The 22,504-nt window shown below is 43.3% G+C and overlaps 1 protein-coding gene across 1 annotated transcript in view; it reads right to left on the minus strand.

Moving 5' to 3' along the window:
- The window catches only part of GSG1L (GSG1 like), an 80,196-nt gene that overhangs the window by 36,535 nt on the left and 21,157 nt on the right, over window positions 1-22,504 (minus strand). Inside the window, exon 6 of the mRNA XM_086759730.1 lies at window positions 3,987-4,034. Coding sequence (XP_086615856.1) covers window positions 3,987-4,034 — 48 coding nt within the window. The remainder of the gene's footprint in view (window positions 1-3,986; window positions 4,035-22,504) is intronic.

The following is a 22,504-nucleotide window of genomic DNA, read 5'->3' on the forward strand; positions in this document are numbered from 1 at the left end:
ATGTCCCAGCCTTCACTTACACAAGGAGTTTGGCCGGTTATGACTCCTCATCCTCTGGCTTTCACTGTGTCACTGCAGTTGACAGCTGGCATTTGTGCACTTTCAGAAGGATGCAGGAGTCCGAGTCCCCACGCAATTGTAGGCAGGGGAAGGAGCAGACCTGTATATGTGTGTGGCTGTGGTGTTATGCTAGTCAGTCCATCAGATCATCTGATGGGACATATTGCTATCTTTGGGTTTCCATTGGGGTGCCACAGTTTCCAGGCATCTTTGGCCTTGGTTTCTTCCTTTTGAATGTATCATCCACGGTCTCTTGGAAGTGCCCTTGGGCACAGATTTGAAAAAATGGGAAAGGGGAGCTAGAATGTGCACCCAAAAGGTGTGATGAGGAGGAGGGTGGTGGAGTGTGTCCAAGCCAGAGTGTTCTGGGTGGGCACTGCATCAGGAGCTTAACAGAAAGCTGACTGTTTTCAACAGTCCAAAGGGAGAGGAAAGGCTGCAAGCTGCATCCAGAAATGGGGCAAGTGGCTGCAAGCTGAGTGTGCTTTGCAGTGCAACGCAGAAGTGTTCCTCACTAAACAGGTTACCCTTTTCTTCTTTGGATGTCAGCATACTCAGCAGGAACAAAACTTGGATGAAGTTTTGTGGAGAAGATCCCAGGAGCAATTCAGAACTGAAAGATCAGGTCCAGCCTACTGTGGCAGTTTCCTTCCAACTCCTTTTGGAAATACTTACTATCTAACCACTCACATCTGTAATGTAAATTGGAAAATTGCGCACTTTGTGGGACCCAACAACATCTGCTCTGTGAGAGGCCGTTACGAGTCCTGGGCAACGTAACCAGCTCTATCATCCTTTATCAATAGTGAATGGAAACTGCCATAAGAAATATTGGTGGTTTTTTCCTTGTTATTATCTACCATCATCAAGCTGATTTTGTTAAGCAGATTTGGCACTAACAACCAGCAATAGCTAATAAATTCAATGTTAGGCTTACAAGGTTCTGACAGATTGTTGGCAGCTGCCTTGAACGCAGGGAAGAGCTCTCCTAGTGTGGGTTGGAAATACTTATTTATACCATACTGTGGGTCTGTTTGCCCCAAATTTTGCTACCTCCTTTTAGTAGATGTCATCGATGCAATATATGGAAAGGGTATAACAGCTGATACAGCATCCAGCTACACTGGAGATCAGCACAAATGGGTTAAAGATAGGATGCTCAAGCTTAAGTTATTACTTTATTACAGTAAGAATAAGAAACACTTTCATTTATGAATGCTAGATTTGTGGTAAGAATGTAGCTAGACCTTACCATAGATGGTTTATTTCAATGTCACTGTTTGTGATCACCTTTTCTATGCAACAAAGGTTTTAAATGTTATGCAGAGGTTTTGTACTGACTTGCTGTTAATTGGTGAGGGACTCTAGAAGAGACTGACTACAAAACTGGACTAAGCTTGTTCTTAGGCTTCCTTTTAGCATGGTGTACTCAGAGGTATTTCAACAGCCTGTATTTAGCTTAGAAGTTGGTTCAATAGATGTCTTCTGTGGGTCAGGGAAAACCAACTTTAGAAAGCCCAAGTGCTCAGTTGTGGGATCAGATTATGTACAGATGGAGACTTTTTAGATAATCTAAACCTTGAGCAACCACATTTTAGTGGTAAGTGATGCTAAGAATGCGTACAGAAACTGAATAAGCTGAAGTTTCATTGTGCAGATAAGTTTAGTTTAAAAATTCCTAGTTACACAATGAACTGTGAAAACCACAATTTATTTGTGTAACTGAGCTCCACTTTTTATATTCAATGCATTTTATCACATTTCATTTACTTGGAAGGAGAATCAAGAATCTGTTCCAGCACTGAGTGTAGCTGAGTAGCTGGCAATCCTATGACCATTAAAGTCAATTGTGAGTGAGGGGATGAAGAAACTAAAGGAATAGGAAGTTCTTCCTATCTGGAAAAGAGAAGAAAAGAAGTCAAGAAGTTGAACTCTGCAGTGAAAGCACCTTGGGCATTGTTGACGCACAATTTTCTCTTCACATGTGATGAAGATGTCTCTGGACAGTACAAGACTGACAGTGAAAAATTCAGATTAACTATGTTGCCGTGTCCAGCTTGGTCTACAGTTGTTTATGATGCAGATGGTCAGCACTTTCTGTCTCTGACCGAGCATTCCCCTCTCTTTCTGTCAATAAGCCTTACAACTCCAGGGCAAGAATTCAGAGATAGTGATGAGTTTCTTTATACCGCTACACCAAAAAAGCCTTCCTTCCCCAAAAAGGAAAAATAGAATAGTCCAGAATAACATCGTGCAGCAACTCTAAAATTCAATTTTAAAAAATTTGCTGACAGCGTTTCACACAACCAAAAGAAATGCTTAAAGTAAAGCACTAAATGCTTTTTTGGAAACTGTGTGGGTGATGCAACCAAGCATTATGCACCATAATGAACTTTCACAGAAAAGGGATAAAGCACAAAACCATCCCATTGCCTTTGTAGCAGACACGTCACGCTTGTTTTGTGTGTCTCCTGAAGGTGTCACGCAATGCCCGCTAGTCCTTGTACTGGGAAAAGCATTCAACTGCCATTCCCCAGGCTGCCTTTTCAGTTCCGCTTACATCTTTATCCATGTCCATCGTATCTCCTCTTATATCTCTCTCCCTTGGGCTGCAGAGTCTTAGTCTTGTCCTTGTACAGAACCTTCCAGAACTCTGATTATCCTCGCTGCTATTATGTGAGCTGGACTATAAAGAACAAAATACCAGGCTGTGTTTTCTATAAGTTGAAGCGCTCAGATGTATACAGTCCTCATACAACAGGATCCTCTGCTCTGTTCTCAAGTCCTTTCCTCATGCTTTCTAACAGGGAGGTTGCTTTTTGACCGCTGCTGAGTATTGAGCTGGTGGTTTCAAAAGAACGGTTATGCCCCAAGGTCCCATTTGTCTGTGTAAGATTCAGCTCAGAGCCCATTAGTGGTGGTAATCCCAGGATTGCTCTTTCCTTATGTGCATAATTTTTTAAAATTTACTTACAGTGAATTTCACAGAGACTGTCTCTGTTAGGATTTCTCTCACTGAAATGCCCCAATGCTTTATTAATGGTAATTGCCTTTCTCTTTCAATTTGTCCAGCTGATCAGCAGTTCAGACAAACTAAGAACAATTGTTCCTTCACCACTTACTGCCTCTCTGCCAGACCTGATGTAGGTGCTGTATGCCAAAAAGCTTTTGCGATTGTCTCAAGCGATCTGACAAAATAGGCTGCTGCTTTGTACAAGCACAAATTTTCTCCTTTGGGTTCTCCAGAAGGCCATTGTTAGTGTGAAGGACGCTGCAAGGCTCGTGCAGCTCCTCAGCTGTGGGCACAGCACTCTGGCTTGAATGAGGAGCAGGATGGGCTCAACTGCCCAGGTGGGTAATTGAACTTTACCTGTTGTTTTTTTTTTTCCTGATAAATACTATTTTGAAATATGGATTAAATTGCTGTTGGGAATGTACAACTCCAGTATCAAGGTAAGCAAATCCTTGCAGCCCGCCTCTTTCAGTGCACTTGGATATATATTTTATTTTCAAGGGTAAATCAAACAAACATCTGCGTGATTCCCTCTGACAAAGAAACATTTGGTACTGTAACTGCAGTTTTCTGACCATAAATGTCTCAGTGGCCTGAGGAAACTGTGCAGCATGTCCTTGCTCACTACAAGAAGAAGGGAAATGTCTGTATGACAATGTAAATCTTTATTTTCTTGGAAAAAAAAAAATCAACTGAATTAAAAGATAATGCATCAGAGAAATGACAGCTTTGCATAGATTGAGTAAACAGTTGTCTCAAACCCTTGACATTTGTTTCACCTGGCTCTAATCTGGATGGCATGTGGGTCCCTGTGTGCTTAGGAAGTAGTTTCCCCTGGCACTGAAGCACGACAAGAAACAATACTGATATACAATTTGTAAAATGGGAAGAAGCCTTGACTGTATTGTCTTACCTTTTTCAGAAGCCGGGGCAAGGTCAATAAAACTTCGACATTTTTCACCTTTAAAAGAAAAGGATTATTTTAGGAGACAGAAGTTGATTGGTTTCCTCTGCCTCCTCTTTCTGACTGGTGTTTCTGCCAGCGCTCCCACCTGGGACTTTACAGGACCACTAAGGTGTCTCACACAGAGGGCAGACCTTTACCTGTGCCTCCAGCCTGGACCAAAATCGCTGTGCTCATGAGGCTGGACTGTCCCTTGGGATTACCGAGCAGGAGTATGAAATACGGTTAGTGATGAAAAACTTTCTCTCTGATGGTTGGGGCACTGTTGGGTCAGTGCTGCTCTTTCCCGAGGCCGGGAACAGCGTTGTGCTCCAGATGGAGTAGCATTAGGAGAGCACAGGCCTATTTCACCAACGCTTTTGCCCTTCTTCTCCTTGTCAGGACAATGCCTGTGCCCCACTGGGGTCTGACCGAACCTCCTGGTGCCAGGAGGCATCGCCATGGCACAGATGTCTCAATAGGTAGATACGACACATGACTAGGACAGACAAAACCAGAAGCACAAAGCAAGCTAACCAATTGCAGAGCATTTAAAAAAACTTGTTAAAAAAGCAGGCAAATGCCGTGCTAGAGCCATCACAGCCCTGTGCAGCTCCCTCTGCTTTGTGGCTGCAGCATCCATTTATCATCGTAAATTACATTTTCTCCATTCAGGACTCCACCTCCATTTTTGCAGGCATTCTTGAGAAGCCCATTACTTTTGAGCAGGAAATGTGTCCTAAGGGTCAATGTTTTGACCTTTCTTTTTACTTCTTCAGGCAATCAGAGATCATAAAATAATTCCTCTGCTCTAGGTGCAACCATACACCAGGGTATGTGTTCCCTTCAGCACGCCGTGTTCAAAGATGACCAACAGCCTGCCTGCCTCGAGGAACCGGAGCACAGCATGCCTGCCACAGGTGATGAAGAAGAATCCATTTTGCCCTTTAAGACTTTAATTGATGCAAAGACAGCTTCAGGAGTGGGATTTTTACTCATTTTGCTCAATGTTAATTGCACAGCCAAAAGCCTGATTTAGGAAAAGTGAGCCATTAAAAAAGAATAAACAGGGAAATGCTGTAGTGATGTTGAAGTCAGTGTGTAATTTTTTCCAAGATGTAATTAATTACATGTACAAATGAATATAAAATGTAAATATTTCTGGTGTTTTTGTTGGTGAGATTAAGATAAATAAAAGTGACCATTCAAATGATAGCTGTGCTGAAATAACTATCTATTGTTATAATGCTATTATTACCATGTTTTATTTACTTTTGCAGTTTTAAACCGACGCTAAATATGCTAAAAAGTGTTGTGTACGTAGTCTGTAGTCTGTTTGTCTCTGTCTAAGTCTCTATAAAAGAAATGATGCACTTGACACTGAAATGAACGTTTCAATATCTCCACAGCAGGGGGAAGGACCTGGACTCTGTGAATGCAGGTGCTGTCAAGAGGACATCAAGAAAAGGCAGTGACGCTTGAGTTATCAGAGCACCATCTCTGTTCCCAAAGAGGCAGGTAGGACAGTCCGTATCTGAGCAGAAGGAATGTCAGATGAGGAGGTTATTAAGTTTTGGGGCAGACAGGCTGAAAGATACCTGGTGGATCATAAAATCACAGCATGCCAGAGTGTTGTGTTGACAGGACCTTGCAGGTCTGTTTTCCAGTCTCCTGCTCAGAGCAGGACTATCACTATGCCTGATCAGGTCAGCTGTGATTTTGCCCAGCTAAATTTTGAAATACTTCAAGGATGATGATAGCCATTCTTTAGTGACTGCAAGGATGGAGTTTCTCACCTGCTGTGGTGCCAGGGCTGCACCAGCCTTCTGGAGAAGTGTTTCCTTATGCCCAACCTGAACTTCTCTAGCTGCTCTCTCATCTTTGTAGTCATCCTTCCTCTATTTGTAGGGACATGGGCAAGCCCATCTCCCTCACCTTCTTTTCACGCACGGTATACTTCAGGCCCCTGACCAAGAAATCAAGATAAATAGGTGGATTATATAAGATACTGTTCTGTAAGTAGGAATAGTTCTCATCCAGAGAGTCTGAGTTTTTGGCATGAGGTGTGTCAGGAATGCATTGACATAAAATCAAGGGAATATAGGGAGAGTGACCCTTCGATTTGAACTAGATATAAGCAGATCAAGTAGGGTTTTTCATTCTGGCCATATGGATCTGTGGTATGGGTGTGGGTTTTGTGAGCTTTTTTTCAGATGTAAGCTATTACTTTTATTGTAGTTTTATCTTAACCTGACTTCAAGCTAACGGGCTAGCACTGAGCTGTGTCTCACCTGTGGTCACAGTGAACCTGAAACCATATTACTGGAAACCTTGAACAAGTATCTGACTCTCCAGCATGTTATCCCAAGACAGCCACAGGGGAATAATGGCATTTGCTACTGCAGAAGCTGCCCAGGCTGTTCTGAGATACGCGATGCCTTTCAGACAGGTGGTGAGGTACAGGGCCTTTCTGACACACGTGGGGATGGAGGAAGCTGATGGTACCATAGTGTTTGGCTGCAGGACAGATGTACAGAGTGTGATCACGTGCTCTTTAGAGGAACGTGCGTCTTAGTCCTCCCTCAAATCAGCTTGCCCAGAACACCCTCTATCCCAGGAGAGCTGGCTGTGGCTGAGGCCTGCAGTTTAAATAACATGGACAGAAAATGCTGGAGTGTCCAGAAAAAAAGGCCTTTTGGACCCATAGCACAAGGAGTGATTGCAGTTTGGAGACAGAGAAAAGCCTGGAGGGATGTCACTTCACTTTCAACAGCTGGTGTCTGGATTACTGCTGTGCCTCTTACTGCTAAAGGTTGTTGTAGAAACTGCCTAAGCAGTTCCTGATGAAGAGCTCTTCCCATCGTTGTTCCTGTTGCTGGAGCACTGGAAACCCCTCCTCCATTTTCAATGGTAACCACTGGTGGTATTTATAGACCACATTCATACTTCAACATGCAGACATGCATCTCGCTGAGAACTGAAGATGTCAGCAGTGCTTTCACTGTTCCTCTTAGGATTTATTCTAAGTTATTTTTGGGTATCTTGTGTAACTGATCTCTTAAGCCCTCTTAGGTTTAATTTTAGATTTGGCAGAGTTTATCCTGCTGTGCTGCCCTTTTCCAGATGCATCTTCTCCTCATAACCATGCTCCTGGAGAGTCTTTGGAGAATGCAGAAAAGGCTGTTTAGAGAATAGTGTCTAGGATTCATCCCCCTGATACTCCTTCACCCAGAGGAGAAAGCCAGGGAGTGATCTCTCCTGCACGTAACTCACATACAAAGAAGAGATGTGACCTGGATTGAATGCTCTCTGCTTTTCCACACAGGAGCAGCGGCCACGTACGGTGCACGTGAACCTCTCTGAGCTCTGCAGTGTCAGGGAGCTGCCGCAGGCTGAGGAGAGAGGACTGATGGGCCATCGGAACATCAGTAAGGGCAGAGCACTTGGTACTGGCTTCCTCTACTGCTTCCCAAGGGTGAAGCAGAAACATTATCCATGCAAACCATTGCAAACGCGTTCCCTCATACCAGGCTTGGCTCTGTGTGGCCTCAGTCATGTCTCTGCTGGGCTTTCTAAGAAGGGGCCGTGGGTCACAGGGGCCTGTCGGTCTGGATACCCACAACTGAGAAGCACAAAATTTGTGTGTGTTTTTCTCTAATTAGTCCCTATTAATTAATCTAATCCTGCATACATGCATGTGTGTGTATTTGTACTTTGCTACGGAACTTGAAACTGAATCACCCAGAGAGTGGGAGAAGACATTTGGAAAGACTCCAGTCTGAGCTGGTGGCTCCAGGTAAAGGTCCTGACGTCTTGGTATGGATAATGGGAAGAGGAGCGAGCTTGCTGGTGGGAGTGATGATGATGTTCCTGTGGGTGCTGGTAAAGGCACAGCTCTCTGGGTTGGTCTGTGTGGCCCGCCACATTAGTGTCATGCATGCTTGCACGTGTACATGCACATACGTGCACCTGTGCCTTGAATACGTGCCTAGCCTGAGCTGGGAAGGACACCGGCAGCAGAGAGGCAAGGGAGGACAAGCCAGTGATAAATGCCTCCTTAATAACCAGGGCAGCAAAATGAAAACAACTCTGAAAAATCCTAGTTTGTATGTCTTCCAACCACACGGTTTCAAAATATTCTAATTTGAATTAAAAGAAATCCGGTAGTACTGACTGAAGGAAGGATCTCTGTTATAACTCTGCTTTTCATCTTGCAGAAAAAAAGAAAAAGCTGTCTGTATTCACTCTGTATTCACTTATTCTGCATAAAATTTTACGAGTTCAAAAGTACAGTTCTGATTGAAATTAAATGATTAAATTTCATTTAAACAGCATTCCCTTTTAGTAACACTCTGGCTCCCAGCCTGCAAAAAACAAGGTCCCCTTTTTTCCCCAATAAGCCCTGACAAATCTTTATCTCTCCAATTATGTCTGGAGTCATGTGATTCTGATGAGATCTCACATAATCTACTGAGAGTAAAACCATTGTATTTGTCTAAAAAAAGATACAACCCTCAAGGGATCCCCGCCTAGACAAGGCTGAGGACTGCAACACAACCTCAGTGAAATAAAGTACTACATTAGAGAAAATACAGGTTAATAAGCTCATTCAGACTGAGTTGTATCAGGTTAATTAAGAAGTGAAATATTCCACTTTTGATTAAACTGCTCCCAGACAGAGTATTTAATTGAATTTTTTCTAATGAATAATCGAGTATTAATCTGCAAAATCAACATTTTCCAGTTGACCATGTTGATTTTACTGGAACGATATTTTCTTCTGGAAAATAAACAAATCCACCCAGAATTACACTAAAATGCCTTGAACTATGAAACAACTGCTTGCTTTCACTCTGACTGCTGTCATTCAGAGCTGCTGTCCATCAATGTTTCTCTTACTTCCACGTAACATTAGAATTTGCTCAATTTCTTAACCTCTGCTGAGATAACTCACAATCTTTTTCCTTTTTGGGGTTGTTTTTAAATCTGCATGCTATACTACTGTTCTCTTTCACCAAGCTCAAACTTTTAGAATGGCAAAGCTTAACGCTTTCCACTTTTTCACTTCAGGCATATTCACAAAGAAATACGAGAGAAAATTTATCAAGAGGAATCATCCACGCTCTGGACGTTCCCCTTGGGTTCGCTGGAGCAGTAGATAGCTGTGCAGGGGGCAGAGGGTGTGGGTAGAGCAGGAAATAACCCCGCACGTTTGCGCTAACTGGGACTATGTGCCATGGCAACTGCGCTTTCTGCACTGAAACTCTCCCTGATGTGAAAAATCTTGCTCTGCATCTGAAAGCAAACATATCTCCACTGGCGGCTCTCAAATCATGTCTAGTTGAAACACATCCAAGTCACAAGACTCATCTGATTATCTGGGTAAGACCTGATGGATGTGTGCACACATCTATCATTTGGAGAGCTGGAAAGCAGCTCAGAGTTTCAAATGATTGGGAGAATGAAGGAAACAATGGTGCTGAGAGAGGCTTTCAATGATTCTGGTGTCAGTTTAGACCGGGCTTTGTAATCTGGAAAACATTAGATCAGGCAAGGAGCTCTGAGTTGCTTTAAGCATTTCAAACCATGGAATGGGAAGAGGAGGGTTTTCACCTGTTCATCCCACAGGTGACCCTCTGCTATACCGTGCTTCCTCTGTGCTAATGTAAATATGCCAAAATAAACTACTTAGCAGCAGTCCAGTGTCTGTGAGACTGTAAGGTCTCTCCAGGAAACGGTGAAAGACTAGAAATGACACTCTTCACAAAAATGTAGCTAATCTGTACACCTCATTGTATGAACTCTGACATGCCTTCCACCAGCTCCCCTGTGACTGCATTAGTGGTTCCATTCAGGCTGGTGATTAACAAAGATCAAAGGAGTAAGTAACCAATAAGACCCTACAGCCCTGGTTGTAGAAGAAATGTGGTTCAATAGCTCCCACTCTTTCCATTTATTAGCTGTGGATCAATGTGGATTATCTTTTAACCGTGCCACTGCTTCTCTCCAGATGATGCCCGACCAGAGTATTTGCATTGGATCTGTGCCCTGGCTCTGGAGTTACATAAGCAGGGCAGGCAGAGATGAAAGTCACTGAAAGCAAAGAAGGAAACTCCTTTTCATGGATGGGATTACTCCAGAAAATGAAAACGTCAAAAGCTGATGTGTGGCAAAATGGAGGGAAAGACAGATTTGAGACAGAGCGTTACTCTGATGGCACGGCCCGTCGCTGTGAACACAAGTCCTGAGGTTGCAGCTTGAAACTCGGGCAAGTGACTGTGGGTAAGAGGCAAGGGGAGTGCTGGAGGGATGTCAGAACCTGTACCACATCAACATGTACTTCTTCACCATAACGGTATTTCTTTCCTGGTTTGCCTATCTGTCAACTCTTTGCTACTCTTAGCCATTGCAATTTAGGCTGCCTGCTTCAAAGTGAACTGCAGAAACTTCTCCCACCTTCCCTGCCAAAAGATGTTCGGTTGCTTTGTGTGTTTGGGTTGAGGCATCCTGTTTTTCCAGACAGGTGCACATGACTTGGAGTACGGAAACTGAGGTAACCTTAATCTTTCAGCTGCAGATTTTTAAAGGAAGTTAAACAAGATGGGTAGTAAGACATCATACACAGTACACTGCAAATGAATTTCCAGTTTTTGAAATCAAGTGAAAAAAGTTGTGCTTGCATTTTTTCTTGTGAACCTTATTTCCAAGCTTGTACCTAATAACTTTGCAACAAACTCTTGTTTAGTGTTGTTGTCTGGCCAGGTGACGCTGAGTGAAATCAGGCTGAATGACAGGGTGATGTGGTTTTTTGGTCTCTCCAGATCTAGTGAGTCTAGACATGGAGGAGGGGCTCTGCTCCCAGATTGTAAGCATAGTTTGTGTCCTTTTCCCTGCCCAAATCCAGCCAAATGCAAGGTGGAACACATTAAAATGGATTTTGTTTGCTGGTGACTATTCTCCAAGCCACGTCATTCCATAGAGATAACATCTGCTTTTCATTATTTACTGCTTTCTGTAGGCCTTGTATCATTTGTAAGCTAGATCAGCAAAGATTTATATTACCATTTTCTTTACCAAAAAGAACACTGGATAACACTACACCAGTTCGTGGTTAACAGACGGTCCTGCTAGAAGCAGCCCTGTAACTTTGTAAGTCCCCGTTTTGAGATCTGTCAGTAAGCCAGTTCTGTTAATTCCATATAAGGAAAGTTTGAAAATCAGGATTGAGTTTGGTGTAATTTAAAAACCATCTGGATCCCATGATAATTAATATTCCATCCCATATTTATTTCTGTAGCCCTCAATGCATCTGCTCATATTTTGTACTAACTGGCAGTAGCGTAGCGCCCCAGTTTGAAATACAGGGCCTATATGTTAGTCTCCCAGCACTCTGACGTTTATTCTATTTACAAGGAACTAGCAGATACCTCCTTTAAGACTACTGGGTTAAATGGTTGAGGATAGACACATCCAAAGAGAAAGCAACGCGGTTTTTGCTCCTGAGATAGAGAGTAACTTATCAAATAAGGAGCAGTTCACTGCCTTGTCCTTTACTTTACTCTATTATGAGTCTCAGCCTGCAGGGATTTTATTTTCACATTTTATGTATGATAGATGTTCATACAGCTAGTCTGTCTGGCAGGTTCAGGAGGGCCTGAAATTCAAAATTCCCAGTGCACTGGAGACACAAAATATCCCCAACATCCTATAAAAAACTCAAGGTCTGTAATAAAGCAATCGCCACCGCAGAAACCACAGCTATCCTGTACCACAGGACGAGAGCAAGAGTCATTGTGAGGAACATGAACAGATCCGAAGACTCTTATCCTGTTTAAATTCCTACAGGGGCAGGCCTAGCTTATCCTGGATGCAAAAAACCAGGGATTTGTTAGGAGGAGTTTACAAGTGATTTTCTCAAATAGACCCTTCCCCATGTTGTAAAGGAAGGCAAAAAAAATGTTACTCTGCCTGTTATCTAGCCTGAGGGAGATTTCTCTCCTGATCCCAAATTAGATCATCAGTTGAATGTTCAGTGCATGAGCACACATACCAATTAGATACTGAGAAGCTGTAATAATGTCAATGGCAGCAAAGCAACCTCCTCACACACAGTCTCCACCTGTAACCAATTTCTGATGCTTTAGAGAAGCCATAAAACCCTCCAGGAAACGTGATATGCATCCAGTCAGCAACTGTTTTTTCTTGGCTCCCACTGGTGACCAGTGGCAACCCTGAAGCACGGATGTCACGTAGAATATAGACATGGTGTAAGCAAGGCACTCAGACCACGATGGCTCCTTTCAGACCTCCTAAAGATACCAACAGATCAGCTATGCAGGACTCACTCCACGCTTCCTCATGCCAAAACCATTCCTCTTCCTTCATACAGTTCTTGTGAATTTAAGAAGTATCCATTTCAGCCCGTGGATTTCCTTTGCTCACACTGCCCTCCGTGGAGGTGAAATCCAGAGACGTAATTTCTGGGAACCCCTCCTTGGATTTTCACTTTTTTTTCCCCTCAATGACAAGTTACTTAAGTCATATTCTTTTCTTTATATTTATCCATATATATATATAAGGTACCATCACGTCCTCTCTAGATCTTCAATTTGTTATACGAGTGAGGACGAGTTTTTCTCTTCTTTTCTTGAAGGAGATTCTCTTCCTTAACTGCCTTGGAATTCCCACTCTGCATCTGTTTCACCTCCCTCTTTTTCTTCCCGTAACTATGCACAATGGCATTAACAAAATGCGCTGGTGTCACCGGTGCCTTGCATAGCGATGCTGATTCTTCTGTAGAATATCGCTTTTCCTTTCTATCGCTGCACTTTGCAGCTCGTGGTCACCCCATGGTCAAATACTGGCCCGCAACTTGTTTCTTATCTTTTGCTCACAACTGATAATGACCTGTGACCTCACAGAACCTTTGCCTTAGTGTTTGGTGCTTTTAATTTTTTTTTGTCATTTAATTATTTTAATACTATTCTTGCAACTCTATCAGAGCAGCTCACATTTTCAGTTATGCAGAAAAATCTCTCCTCTGTAATGCCAATATTCCCAGACTTTGTGTCACAGCATATGTAAGGAGTGCATTTAAAGTAGGATTATTCTCTCCAAATTAAGACTTCTGTGTTAGAAATGGCAACTTCGTAGATAGATTCCTTTTTGGCCAATGAGGAAAACACATAATCCCAGGGCTCAATTCATCCCATATGAGGAGGAATTTAATCTCCCCAGGAAGTATTCACTACTCTCTACTGACTGTAGTGACGACGTTGATCAGTTTAGGCACAGATATCTATATTTGCTGATGTCCACAAGTTTGCTGTGGGATTCACCTGCCTCATCTTATTTATTTATTTATTTATTTATTAATGAATTAGGTGACATGAATTTTACCCCTAGTTCTTTTTCCTTGATTGCTAATCTCAGCAATAACAGAATCAGTCCCAAAACCAAATTTGAGGACAACTAGAAATATCTGATCTCCATTGTGGTAATTTCCCTTTTTTTTTATTACTTGCCAGAGCCTCCTTGTAAGACTGTTCTTTAGTCACTTTACAATCTCTCTATTCATCCCCATCATAATAAATCATATAAAGTAAAAGCTGCACCAGAGACTCAAGCAAAAGGTCTATCTACTTCACTATCTTTGTATCACCATCCATGTACTCCTCTTGTGATATCAGTACCGTTCAGGGACTTCCTGGTCAGATTGCTCTCAAATCATCAGTTAGTAACACAAATGGATGTTTCCTCCCTGGATCCATGCAATACCGAGTTTTGGCTTTCACAATGTTCCCTGGCAGGGAGCTCTGTAGGAAGGAGTATTTATTTTTGTCTGTTACGCCTTGTTGTTCTTAAATCACAGAAGCAGTGAATGATATTTCTTGTCTGATCTCTGTCATTCCCTGTTGATCCCCACCAATATCATAGTTCTCTGTACAGTGTGCCATCATTCCTGTCTGAAGAAGCTCAGGCTGCTTAGCATTCCCCAGCGTGGAAGCATCTATCACTATGGTGTTACCATTCTCTCCGCTCTCTGTAGTTCTGTAAATAATTTTCAGTGGGACATTCCATCAAATGCTTTTGTAAACCCATAGATACTGGATCTAACGCATTACCCTTGCCTAAGAAATGATTCCTCTTGTTAGAAGATTTACCTTTAACAAAACCCTACCTTTGATAAAAACCCATTTGTTGCCACGTACCGAGTGCTTTCCCTGAAAACTGTCCTAAGGTTGCTGGGTTAAGTGGCCTGTATAATTTTTTTCCAGTCTTCTTTGAATACAGCAACGTGCAGATTCTTGCTACTAAACCTGCATTTTCATGTGCCAATTATTTTGACATCCTCAGGTGGAGATTATCCAGGCCCCCTGGGTTCAGTTCCTCTATTGCTGGAAATTTTATCTTTAATATAGAGCTCTACCTCCTCAATTTCTTTTACCACTCTTTCCTTCCTGAACGATTTATAACTAGCAATTTTTACATTCCAGTCATGTGAATAAACCCACCAGGTTTCAGTCATGCCAATTATATTATATTTCTCAAAATCCAGCAAGAATTTCCAATTCCTCTTGCTTTTAATTACATACTCAGGAGGTGCTTCTCCCCGGTCCCTCTCTCTGGACAGCTGCCTACGGTGACGGGGAGAAGGGTGATGCAGTGTCACTCTGGATCTGTGAAAGCGTGTGGCAAGTTCATGTCTTTATATGTTACAGGTTTAGTCATTTCTGCAGGATGCACCTCTCTCGTTCTTCTGGCTCCTTCTCAAATGTGCATTTAATTTCCATGTTTATGGCCCATTTTGGTGCGTCCTTATCTACCATGTAAGTTCCACTCTACCATTTACTCCTTAAAGAGTGCTAAGGAATATGTGGCACAGAGCGTACAAAGAGCTACAGACCCCTTGCCCTCAAAACAGAATTCCAAGAATACAGAACAAGCCTATGCACACCCCTTCCTGATCTCCCTGATTTCTATTGAGCGGTGAGCAATGTGGAGGCTCATTGTTTATTTAATGGGACAGTACTCTTAAAAGGCACCGAGGCAGCTGCTTTTCCATCTGAATGTGGATGCTATTACTGAAATTGTCTGTTCATTAGCCAGCTAAAACAAGATCTGAGTTAATATTTTTTTTTCTATTAGAATCAAAGCAAACGCACTATTGAGCAAAACTGGGTAATTTGTTATTGCTTCCCAGCTCTCAAGCTCCTTTACCTGTTAGGATGAGGTTTGCCACCTTACCTACTTCCTGTGTTAATTTTTTCATGGCATGTATGTTCTTGAGTTAGGGAATCTACCAGCTAGTTTATCACTGCTGCTATTAGCACATCACTTGTCTGGTATCTTGTGTCCAGTACTGACACAAGCACAGACCTAGCCTGCAGGTGTGGAATAAGATATGCCCTCAAAGTCATGCTCAGAAAGAAATGAAATGATAGAGCTCAGCTTTGAGATGCCTAGCAGTAGCCAAGGAACTCATGGCCCGGGAGGAGGCACCAAGCGCCCTGTGCAGAGCAGGGCTCATGACCAGCACAAGTACAGAGCTCACGGCGTATGATTTAGCTTCATCCCCTTCTGGAGATTAGGCGCATTGCTCTTCCAGAAGGTAGCTCCATCCATGTAGGATGCAAAGCATTGAACCCACTCAGAAAAAGAAAGCCTTCATCCTCTTTCTAGTAGACTGGAATTCAACATACTTTTGAGTCAGAAATTGTGCTAAATAATTACAGGACTCACCCACCAATGAACTATATATACTCAAGTCCCTCTATTCCCAGAGGGGATTCACAATTATATTTCTCAGGTGCTAAATGCTTTTAGGATTCTCCAGCCATCCTAGACATGCTGGATAAAAATAAACTCTAGATTCACAAATTATTTCAGAAGTAATCACAGCATTCAATCTCTGTTAGAGATGTCAGTGAAAACCAGAAATCTGTGACAAGATGAAGGCCTGCTTCGCTAGTCTGCACAGAGAGTGTATAGCACACTCTACATCTAGAATCTAAATAGACATTTCAGATAAGCAGCGAGACACTAAAAATATCTTTTTATTGCGGCCTGAATGTCAATTTATGGTGTCACTGAGTCCCAGCTCTTCCAGCCAACTGGAAGCCCTGAAGTTCTGTCCTTTCTTGCACTACCAGCATTCTGGGAACTGGTCCTGTTGTGCCTGCACTACAAGACCTGCTGGGTTTCAGCTGTACCAGTGCAGAGTGCAGAAAGTTTTGAGGGTGCCATGACTGTAGGGAAAGAGAAATCAAAAGTGTGGAGGCTAGATGAAGAATGCTCCTCACAGCTGGGAATGTTAGAACACTCTGGAGCGTTTTGACAGCATCACAACCACAGAGAGTGTTACTGGCATTCTTGTGCTCCTGGTGAGATTAGTGTTGCTTAGCTTCAGACATAGGCAGTGAGGAATCAGGGACAGGTCAGGAGCTGGAGGAATCTATGACCATAGATTGTGGCCATAGGTTCTGCTGCCAGTTTTGAGGCTACGGAGTGGCTACGGAAAGGATTTTGCCTAGAGGAAGGCTGTTGTTGCTGTTATTTTCAGTATGCTATTGGTAAAGCTTTAATAAAGGTATTGGTGAAAGTATGGAATGTGTTCAAGCTAGGGATTTTCACTAGTTTAATAGACTACTGTGTGCATAGTGGCATTTTCTGGATGATCTCCTGGCATCCAAGGGTGTCTATGAAGAACATGGTGACTGTATGACCTGTGACACCTACAGGACCGTGGTCAGTAAGTGTGCAGCGGACAGTGTGATGAGCCTAAGGGATTGGTTACTCATAGATATACGGAGCACTGAGGGTCTGCGTATAAGCACGATCACTGCTGCTGGATGGGGCTGGCTGGTGCCTCGCATTGCCGTTCAGATAAAATGATCACCAGACCAGTGATCGGTGCAAAAGGCCATGACAACGTACTAACAGGCTGGTATTACAAACCAGTAAGTCTGAATGAAGACCTTTCATGGTTGTTTTCTGTTGAAACTCTTAAGGACAAATTTAGACTCATGTCCATCACATTGTTCCTGTCCTTACCAGAAAAAAACTATGGTAAACTGTGAATGAGGCAGCGGTCTGTCTAAGCCATTATATCCTTGTACATGGCTGGATTCTTTCTAAAGCTTGGTCGCTCCTGGTCTGCTGACTAAACAGTACCTTCCACCAAGTTAGTGTTTCTAGCAGGTAACACATGTGGCTGCTGTGCTGCTGTGGGGAGGGAGAAACAACTTCTTCTCTCCGGCTTTTGCCATAACTTTCTTAAGCTGGCTTCCAGCTATCTCCTGAAACCACACAGGACAGCACAGCTTTGTTTACCCAGTACAGAATAGATCACTGTATTTCTCTTCTCCCACAGATAACTCAGTTTTCTGAGTGGGCTAGAGTCACACAGTTACAAGTTATCTCACACATAAATCTTGGCTTGGAAAGCTTTCAATATCTGCCAGAAATCTGGACATGCTTCATCGTCCCAATCCCAGCTAAGACGCTCAAAAAGTCGAAGAGTCTTAAGCTGCTCACTCAGGCTGCTGTGGCCTAAGTTTATTTCCAAATCTGTAAGACTTCTATCTTTTTTTTTTTTTTTTCTAATGTCAAGAGAGTTAATTTTGCTGCACTCAATTCAGCATGGAGCTGTTTATTGTCAGTCCTAAGGCTGGAGTTAATGAACTTGCCTTTTCATACATTAAATTGAGTTTTAACGACCAACTAATTCTTGAAGCACTATCCTCAAAAATACTAGTGAGTATACACAGTACCTTGGGATGAAATGGACTGTGAGCTGCACCCCGGGTTTGCCCCACTTTATAGCAGATTCTTACAGAGGAGTTTTACCAAGATCTCATAAACGACCCATTATCAGGGATGCTGTGTCCTCAGAGGCACAACATGAAGGATGATTAACTGTTCCTCTCTCCCAGCAGTGGGGAATGACCGGCTCCCCAGTCTGTTCCTTGGGCAGTGGGCAGGATAGCATGGCAACAGCCCAGCAAACAGGAACCAGCAACCGTGAGCCATCACTGTCCCTCTCACACAGTCACATTTGTAAACTTTATTTTCCAGTCACATAATCTAGAAAAAAAAAGCTCTTTCAAAAGCAGAGTTTGGATGTTAGCTCTATAAGACAGCTCTGGGAGTAAGGACTGTCAGATTGCATCTGTTGAGACTTAAATCAGTCCCACGGTTGCTACCTTCCATCCACCCTCCAGTGTTTTATTTGTTGGTAAGTGCCAGGGTACAGCAGGGGAAATGAATACACTGATAAGCTGGAGAAATGTCTTCTCGAGTCGTTCTCAGCAAGTAAATGGCTGAGCAGGGAACAGAAATGAGCTTTCTTGTGCCCAGTTGTGCCCTGTAACTGCCATTTCTCCACTCTACTTCAATAAACATACAACCCAGCCACTGGGAAGGGTTTGTGTGAAGTGTAGGCTATAGTCTGATAAAAACTGTGACCTTTGTGCTTTCCCTGCCATTCAGAGCACTGTCCTAGGGGTTATTTAGGGGACAATCACAATTAGATGTCAGAACCTCCTTAGCAACTACCAGCTGCTGTCTTTTGTGCGCTCCATGGAGCAGCTCCCAGAAGGGAAGCACTGACCAGTCTCCGGCTGCAGTGCCCGGGAGAGTAGCACATACCGCTTGTCAGAGGTTCAGCTGGCTTTGGAGCACAGACCTGCATCAGCCAGCAGGTAAACAAGCAAATCCTTGCTCTCACTGGAAACAGGTTGCTTTTCAACAAAGAATTGTTAAAATCCTGCCTCTCTGCAGGGTGCATCTGCTTTAAGATACAGCACAGAAGAGCTTGCCTATGTGTTTATCACACTGAACCAAACACAAAGCAACACAAGCTGGAAGGAAGTTGGTTTCTACTTACCAGCAGCATTGATATTTTCCTCACAGGAGTACCAGATCCCAGTGTGGAAATACCTGAAAAGGAAGCGGTCATCTCCCGTCTCCCAGCTGTAATGAACCACATTCTGGTTTGTCTCATTTGCAGTCTCATTCCCGCTGTAGTTGAGGCAGTTTGTCTTCTTCTCTTTCCCACAGCTCGGCTTGGGGACCCTCTGTGTGCCCTCACACCAGTGGGTCGTGATAAAAGCTGTTGTAGAGAAGAGGAGAGCCATCAGATTCAGACTCACTGCTAGCAGGGCTCTGCATCTTCGATTTGTCTTCATGGTAAATCCACCCTCCCTCCCCCTCCTGCTGAGAGAAGAAGTCAAAGGGTTTTGTTTTATTTGGGAGGGAGGGGGGTTCAAAGCCTCTCACGATTCAGAATCCAGTTTTCCAGGCATCGAAACTCTCAGCTTCTTCCAATCTGTTGTTGTAGCAGTGAAGGAAACGCTGCAGCCAGACTCCCATTCTTCTCTTCACTTGAAATCCTGCCTTTGTACGTTAAAGGAGCAGCTGCAGGCGCGGGAGTGCGGCCGTCCTCTTGTAGTCGGTGTTCTTCAGCACGCTGACAGGATCAGAGAGGGTCTGTCTCACAAAGAGCCCCAGGAGCAAGTGAACATCTGCTCGGGTACCACACATGATCCCAAGGGGCTCCGCAGCCTCCTCCGCTGGGAGACACCTGGAGGCTGCAGGACTCGCTGTCCTCTGCTCCCCTAGGATGAGGCAGGAGAAACTCAGCAGAAGGCAGGTGGCAGGGACAGCTGCTGCCTGCTACCACCGTCCTCGGCAAACCGCGGGGACCACTGCAGCGCGCTGATGGCTGAGTTGGACCGGGGGGAGGTGTCACGTCTTAGTCCCAAAAAGAGTTGTTATTTGGACCTGCAAAATACAGGTTGTTTTTTTTTTTAATACGGGAGGGTAGAGATTTGTCCAGGGGAAGAAGGGATGGAGTAGTACTTCAGCTTTTCTGCTCTGAGCTAGTGAGTAGTAAATCAGGGAGTTGATTCTGCTATCAGCATACCAGTGTAAATCTGTGTGGAGAGGGCTCACTCTGGCAGTCAGCAAAGCCCCAGAGGAACTTAGATTTGAAATTGTGTAATGAGTAAAACCCACGTCTTTCACAACACCAAGTGGAACCCCCTTCTCACGCTTTCATTTTCAGACACAGCCCACGCAGATGTTCTTTTTGAAGTGGGTCTGTAGGACATTTTGTGGGTCCTGGTTTGTGCAGATGGAGAGAACTAATTAGAGCAAACCCTAGCCTTTACTCGCCAGATGGCAATGCTGTGAGAGCAGGGAGCACTGCATAATATCCCATTTCCAAAGAGAAGTGTATTGTCCTGTCTTCTTGGTTGTCTGGCTTGTAGAGTTTATGATCTCTTTCCACGTTGCTCAGAGCTATCTGGAGAATACTGAGCGCTGCGAGGAGACCAGGGCACCTGATGGTGGTGGTGGTGGTACAATCTGTAAGACCTTGTATCCAAGCACTGAGGTTTGCCTCATCTGTCACACTGCAGTTCTGTGGCCTTCGTAGGTGAATGCTATTTGCTGTGCTGAAAAAGTTTCACATACCTCCTGGGCTTTGGACTGAGTGATATTTCCATCCAGCCTCGTTTGGACTCCCTGCAAGGTCCATGGGGATGCTCGGGGCCTCTCAGAGCAATCCAGCAGTGGATTTCCAGCAAGCCCTGGAAATAAGTGTTACAGCCACACGGGCTCAAACTAAGTGCCCTCATCTCACATCCTGTACTCTGTTAGGTCAGCACAGTGACTCAACATGCAAAGCCATGTCTTACTGCCCGCAGACGTGAAAGGTGGCAGTTGTTCCTCCAGCTCCTTGAAGAAAGCCAGGAACGACCAGGTGGAGTTTCTTGTTAGCAAGCCACCACACAAGGCTTCAGGGAACCGTTCCTGCCTCCCTGATGTCCTCCTCACAGGCAGCCATAGGACTCTCTATTTTGCCTCTTGTTGGTGCCTGTCCTGCGTGTCTGATTCCAACTGTTTATGAGTTTATGTTTATACAGACTTATTTGGCTTTAACCATTTTGTTTTATGAATAAACTAGAAAGTTACTAGAAAATGCTGGTCTGTGAGAACAATTGTGATGGCAACTTTGCAAAGCTAGTGAAATAGCCTTCATTTTGCCCACTCCTGCCTGTGCATGATGCCTACTGCCTCCTCTGTGCCAGATTTCTCCAGTGGCCTGTGCTAGGGGGTGCCTCTGTGCAGAGTCTTCCTCATCCTGTTGGAATCGTACCACGCCTCTCCATGTTCCAGTTGTTTCAGCATTTCATCTTGCAGCCAAATAATCAGCATTATTTTGTTGGTTTTAATTGCATGCAAGAACTACAGATGATAGCTATTTAGAGGACCACAGGATTATTACTTAAATTATTTTTATGTTGCAGGATTGCAGGACATTCCACCTAGAAATGCATTTGTATGTTCCTGCGTTTCTCAGGCTTATCTACCTGCTTAGAAAAATAAACAGTGCAATTAAAATTGTGACAGAATGCCTTCACAAAAAAAGCTACTGTTTAATGATTATCTTTCAAGTGGCTGTCAGTATCTGAATCATCACACTTTTCCGAGTGTTAATACAAGTCTTTACAGGTCTTTTCTCACAAATCTTCTCTTCTGTTGCTCTGTGACTTGTGTCTTCTGGTCCCATCACCGCCTTCTGCACACTCTGTTTCTCCCTGTGCCTACCTCCCCGAGGGACAGGCACCCAGCAGTTTGGTTATCTGCGACAGTTCTGTCCTAAAACCTTTTGAGATTTTGTTTTTACTCGTAATCCTAACAGATATTTCTATTTCTGTTCCTCCTTATCTTCTTTATTCTTGTTTTTCAGGCTGATAGGGCTGTTGAGCACAGAGATGGTGGCAGTATATAAAGAAAAAAAAAAAAACAAGCAAAATAAAACTAAAATTTGGTTTCTTTTGCAATACATATTTCTAGAATCTTAAGCATTTAAAAATATTTAGCCCAAAGTAAAGTACGCTCAAAATCAGGGAATATTTTTAGCATCAATTGGTTTCTTTTTTTTTTTTTAACAGAAGTCAGGGGGTTTTTTTTCTAATTATTAGACTCCTCTGGCTGTATATGTTGGGATTACTTGAAAAGAAGGAAACTAGTCTGTGCTATGCTCATGCTGTAATGCTCCAGCAATTTCTCTTTATATAATCTCTGTTTATCAGATTTGTTGTGTATAAAAATGGAAAGACTATACATATGTTGCAGAAGGCAGTTCAGATGCCTGGATTAAGTTGTATTTATGTGGTATTATGTTTAATAGTAAAGCAGAAGGGTTTGAATGCAATAGAGAAGTAGTTTTCATATTGTGGCTACAAGAACCTTTAAAATCCTTTTTTTTTGCAGCAATAGCTTTTCTCTGACGTTGTGAGAAAAACTACTTTCCTGAGTTATAGCTAAACCCCTTTTCCTTTACTATTTCTTATAGGATCAGTGTAAATTGTTATTACTCAGTATTTACTTGAGTACAAAAAGAATTTGACCCAGAGGATTTCAAATAATCATAGCATTTGCAAAGGAACCGTTTCAATCAGGCTGTGTTTTTCACTAGT

The sequence above is a fragment of the Chlamydotis macqueenii genome, chromosome 15 (assembly GCF_036417535.1).
Source record: "Chlamydotis macqueenii isolate bChlMac1 chromosome 15, bChlMac1.mat, whole genome shotgun sequence".
Taxonomy (NCBI): Eukaryota; Metazoa; Chordata; class Aves; order Otidiformes; family Otididae; genus Chlamydotis; species Chlamydotis macqueenii.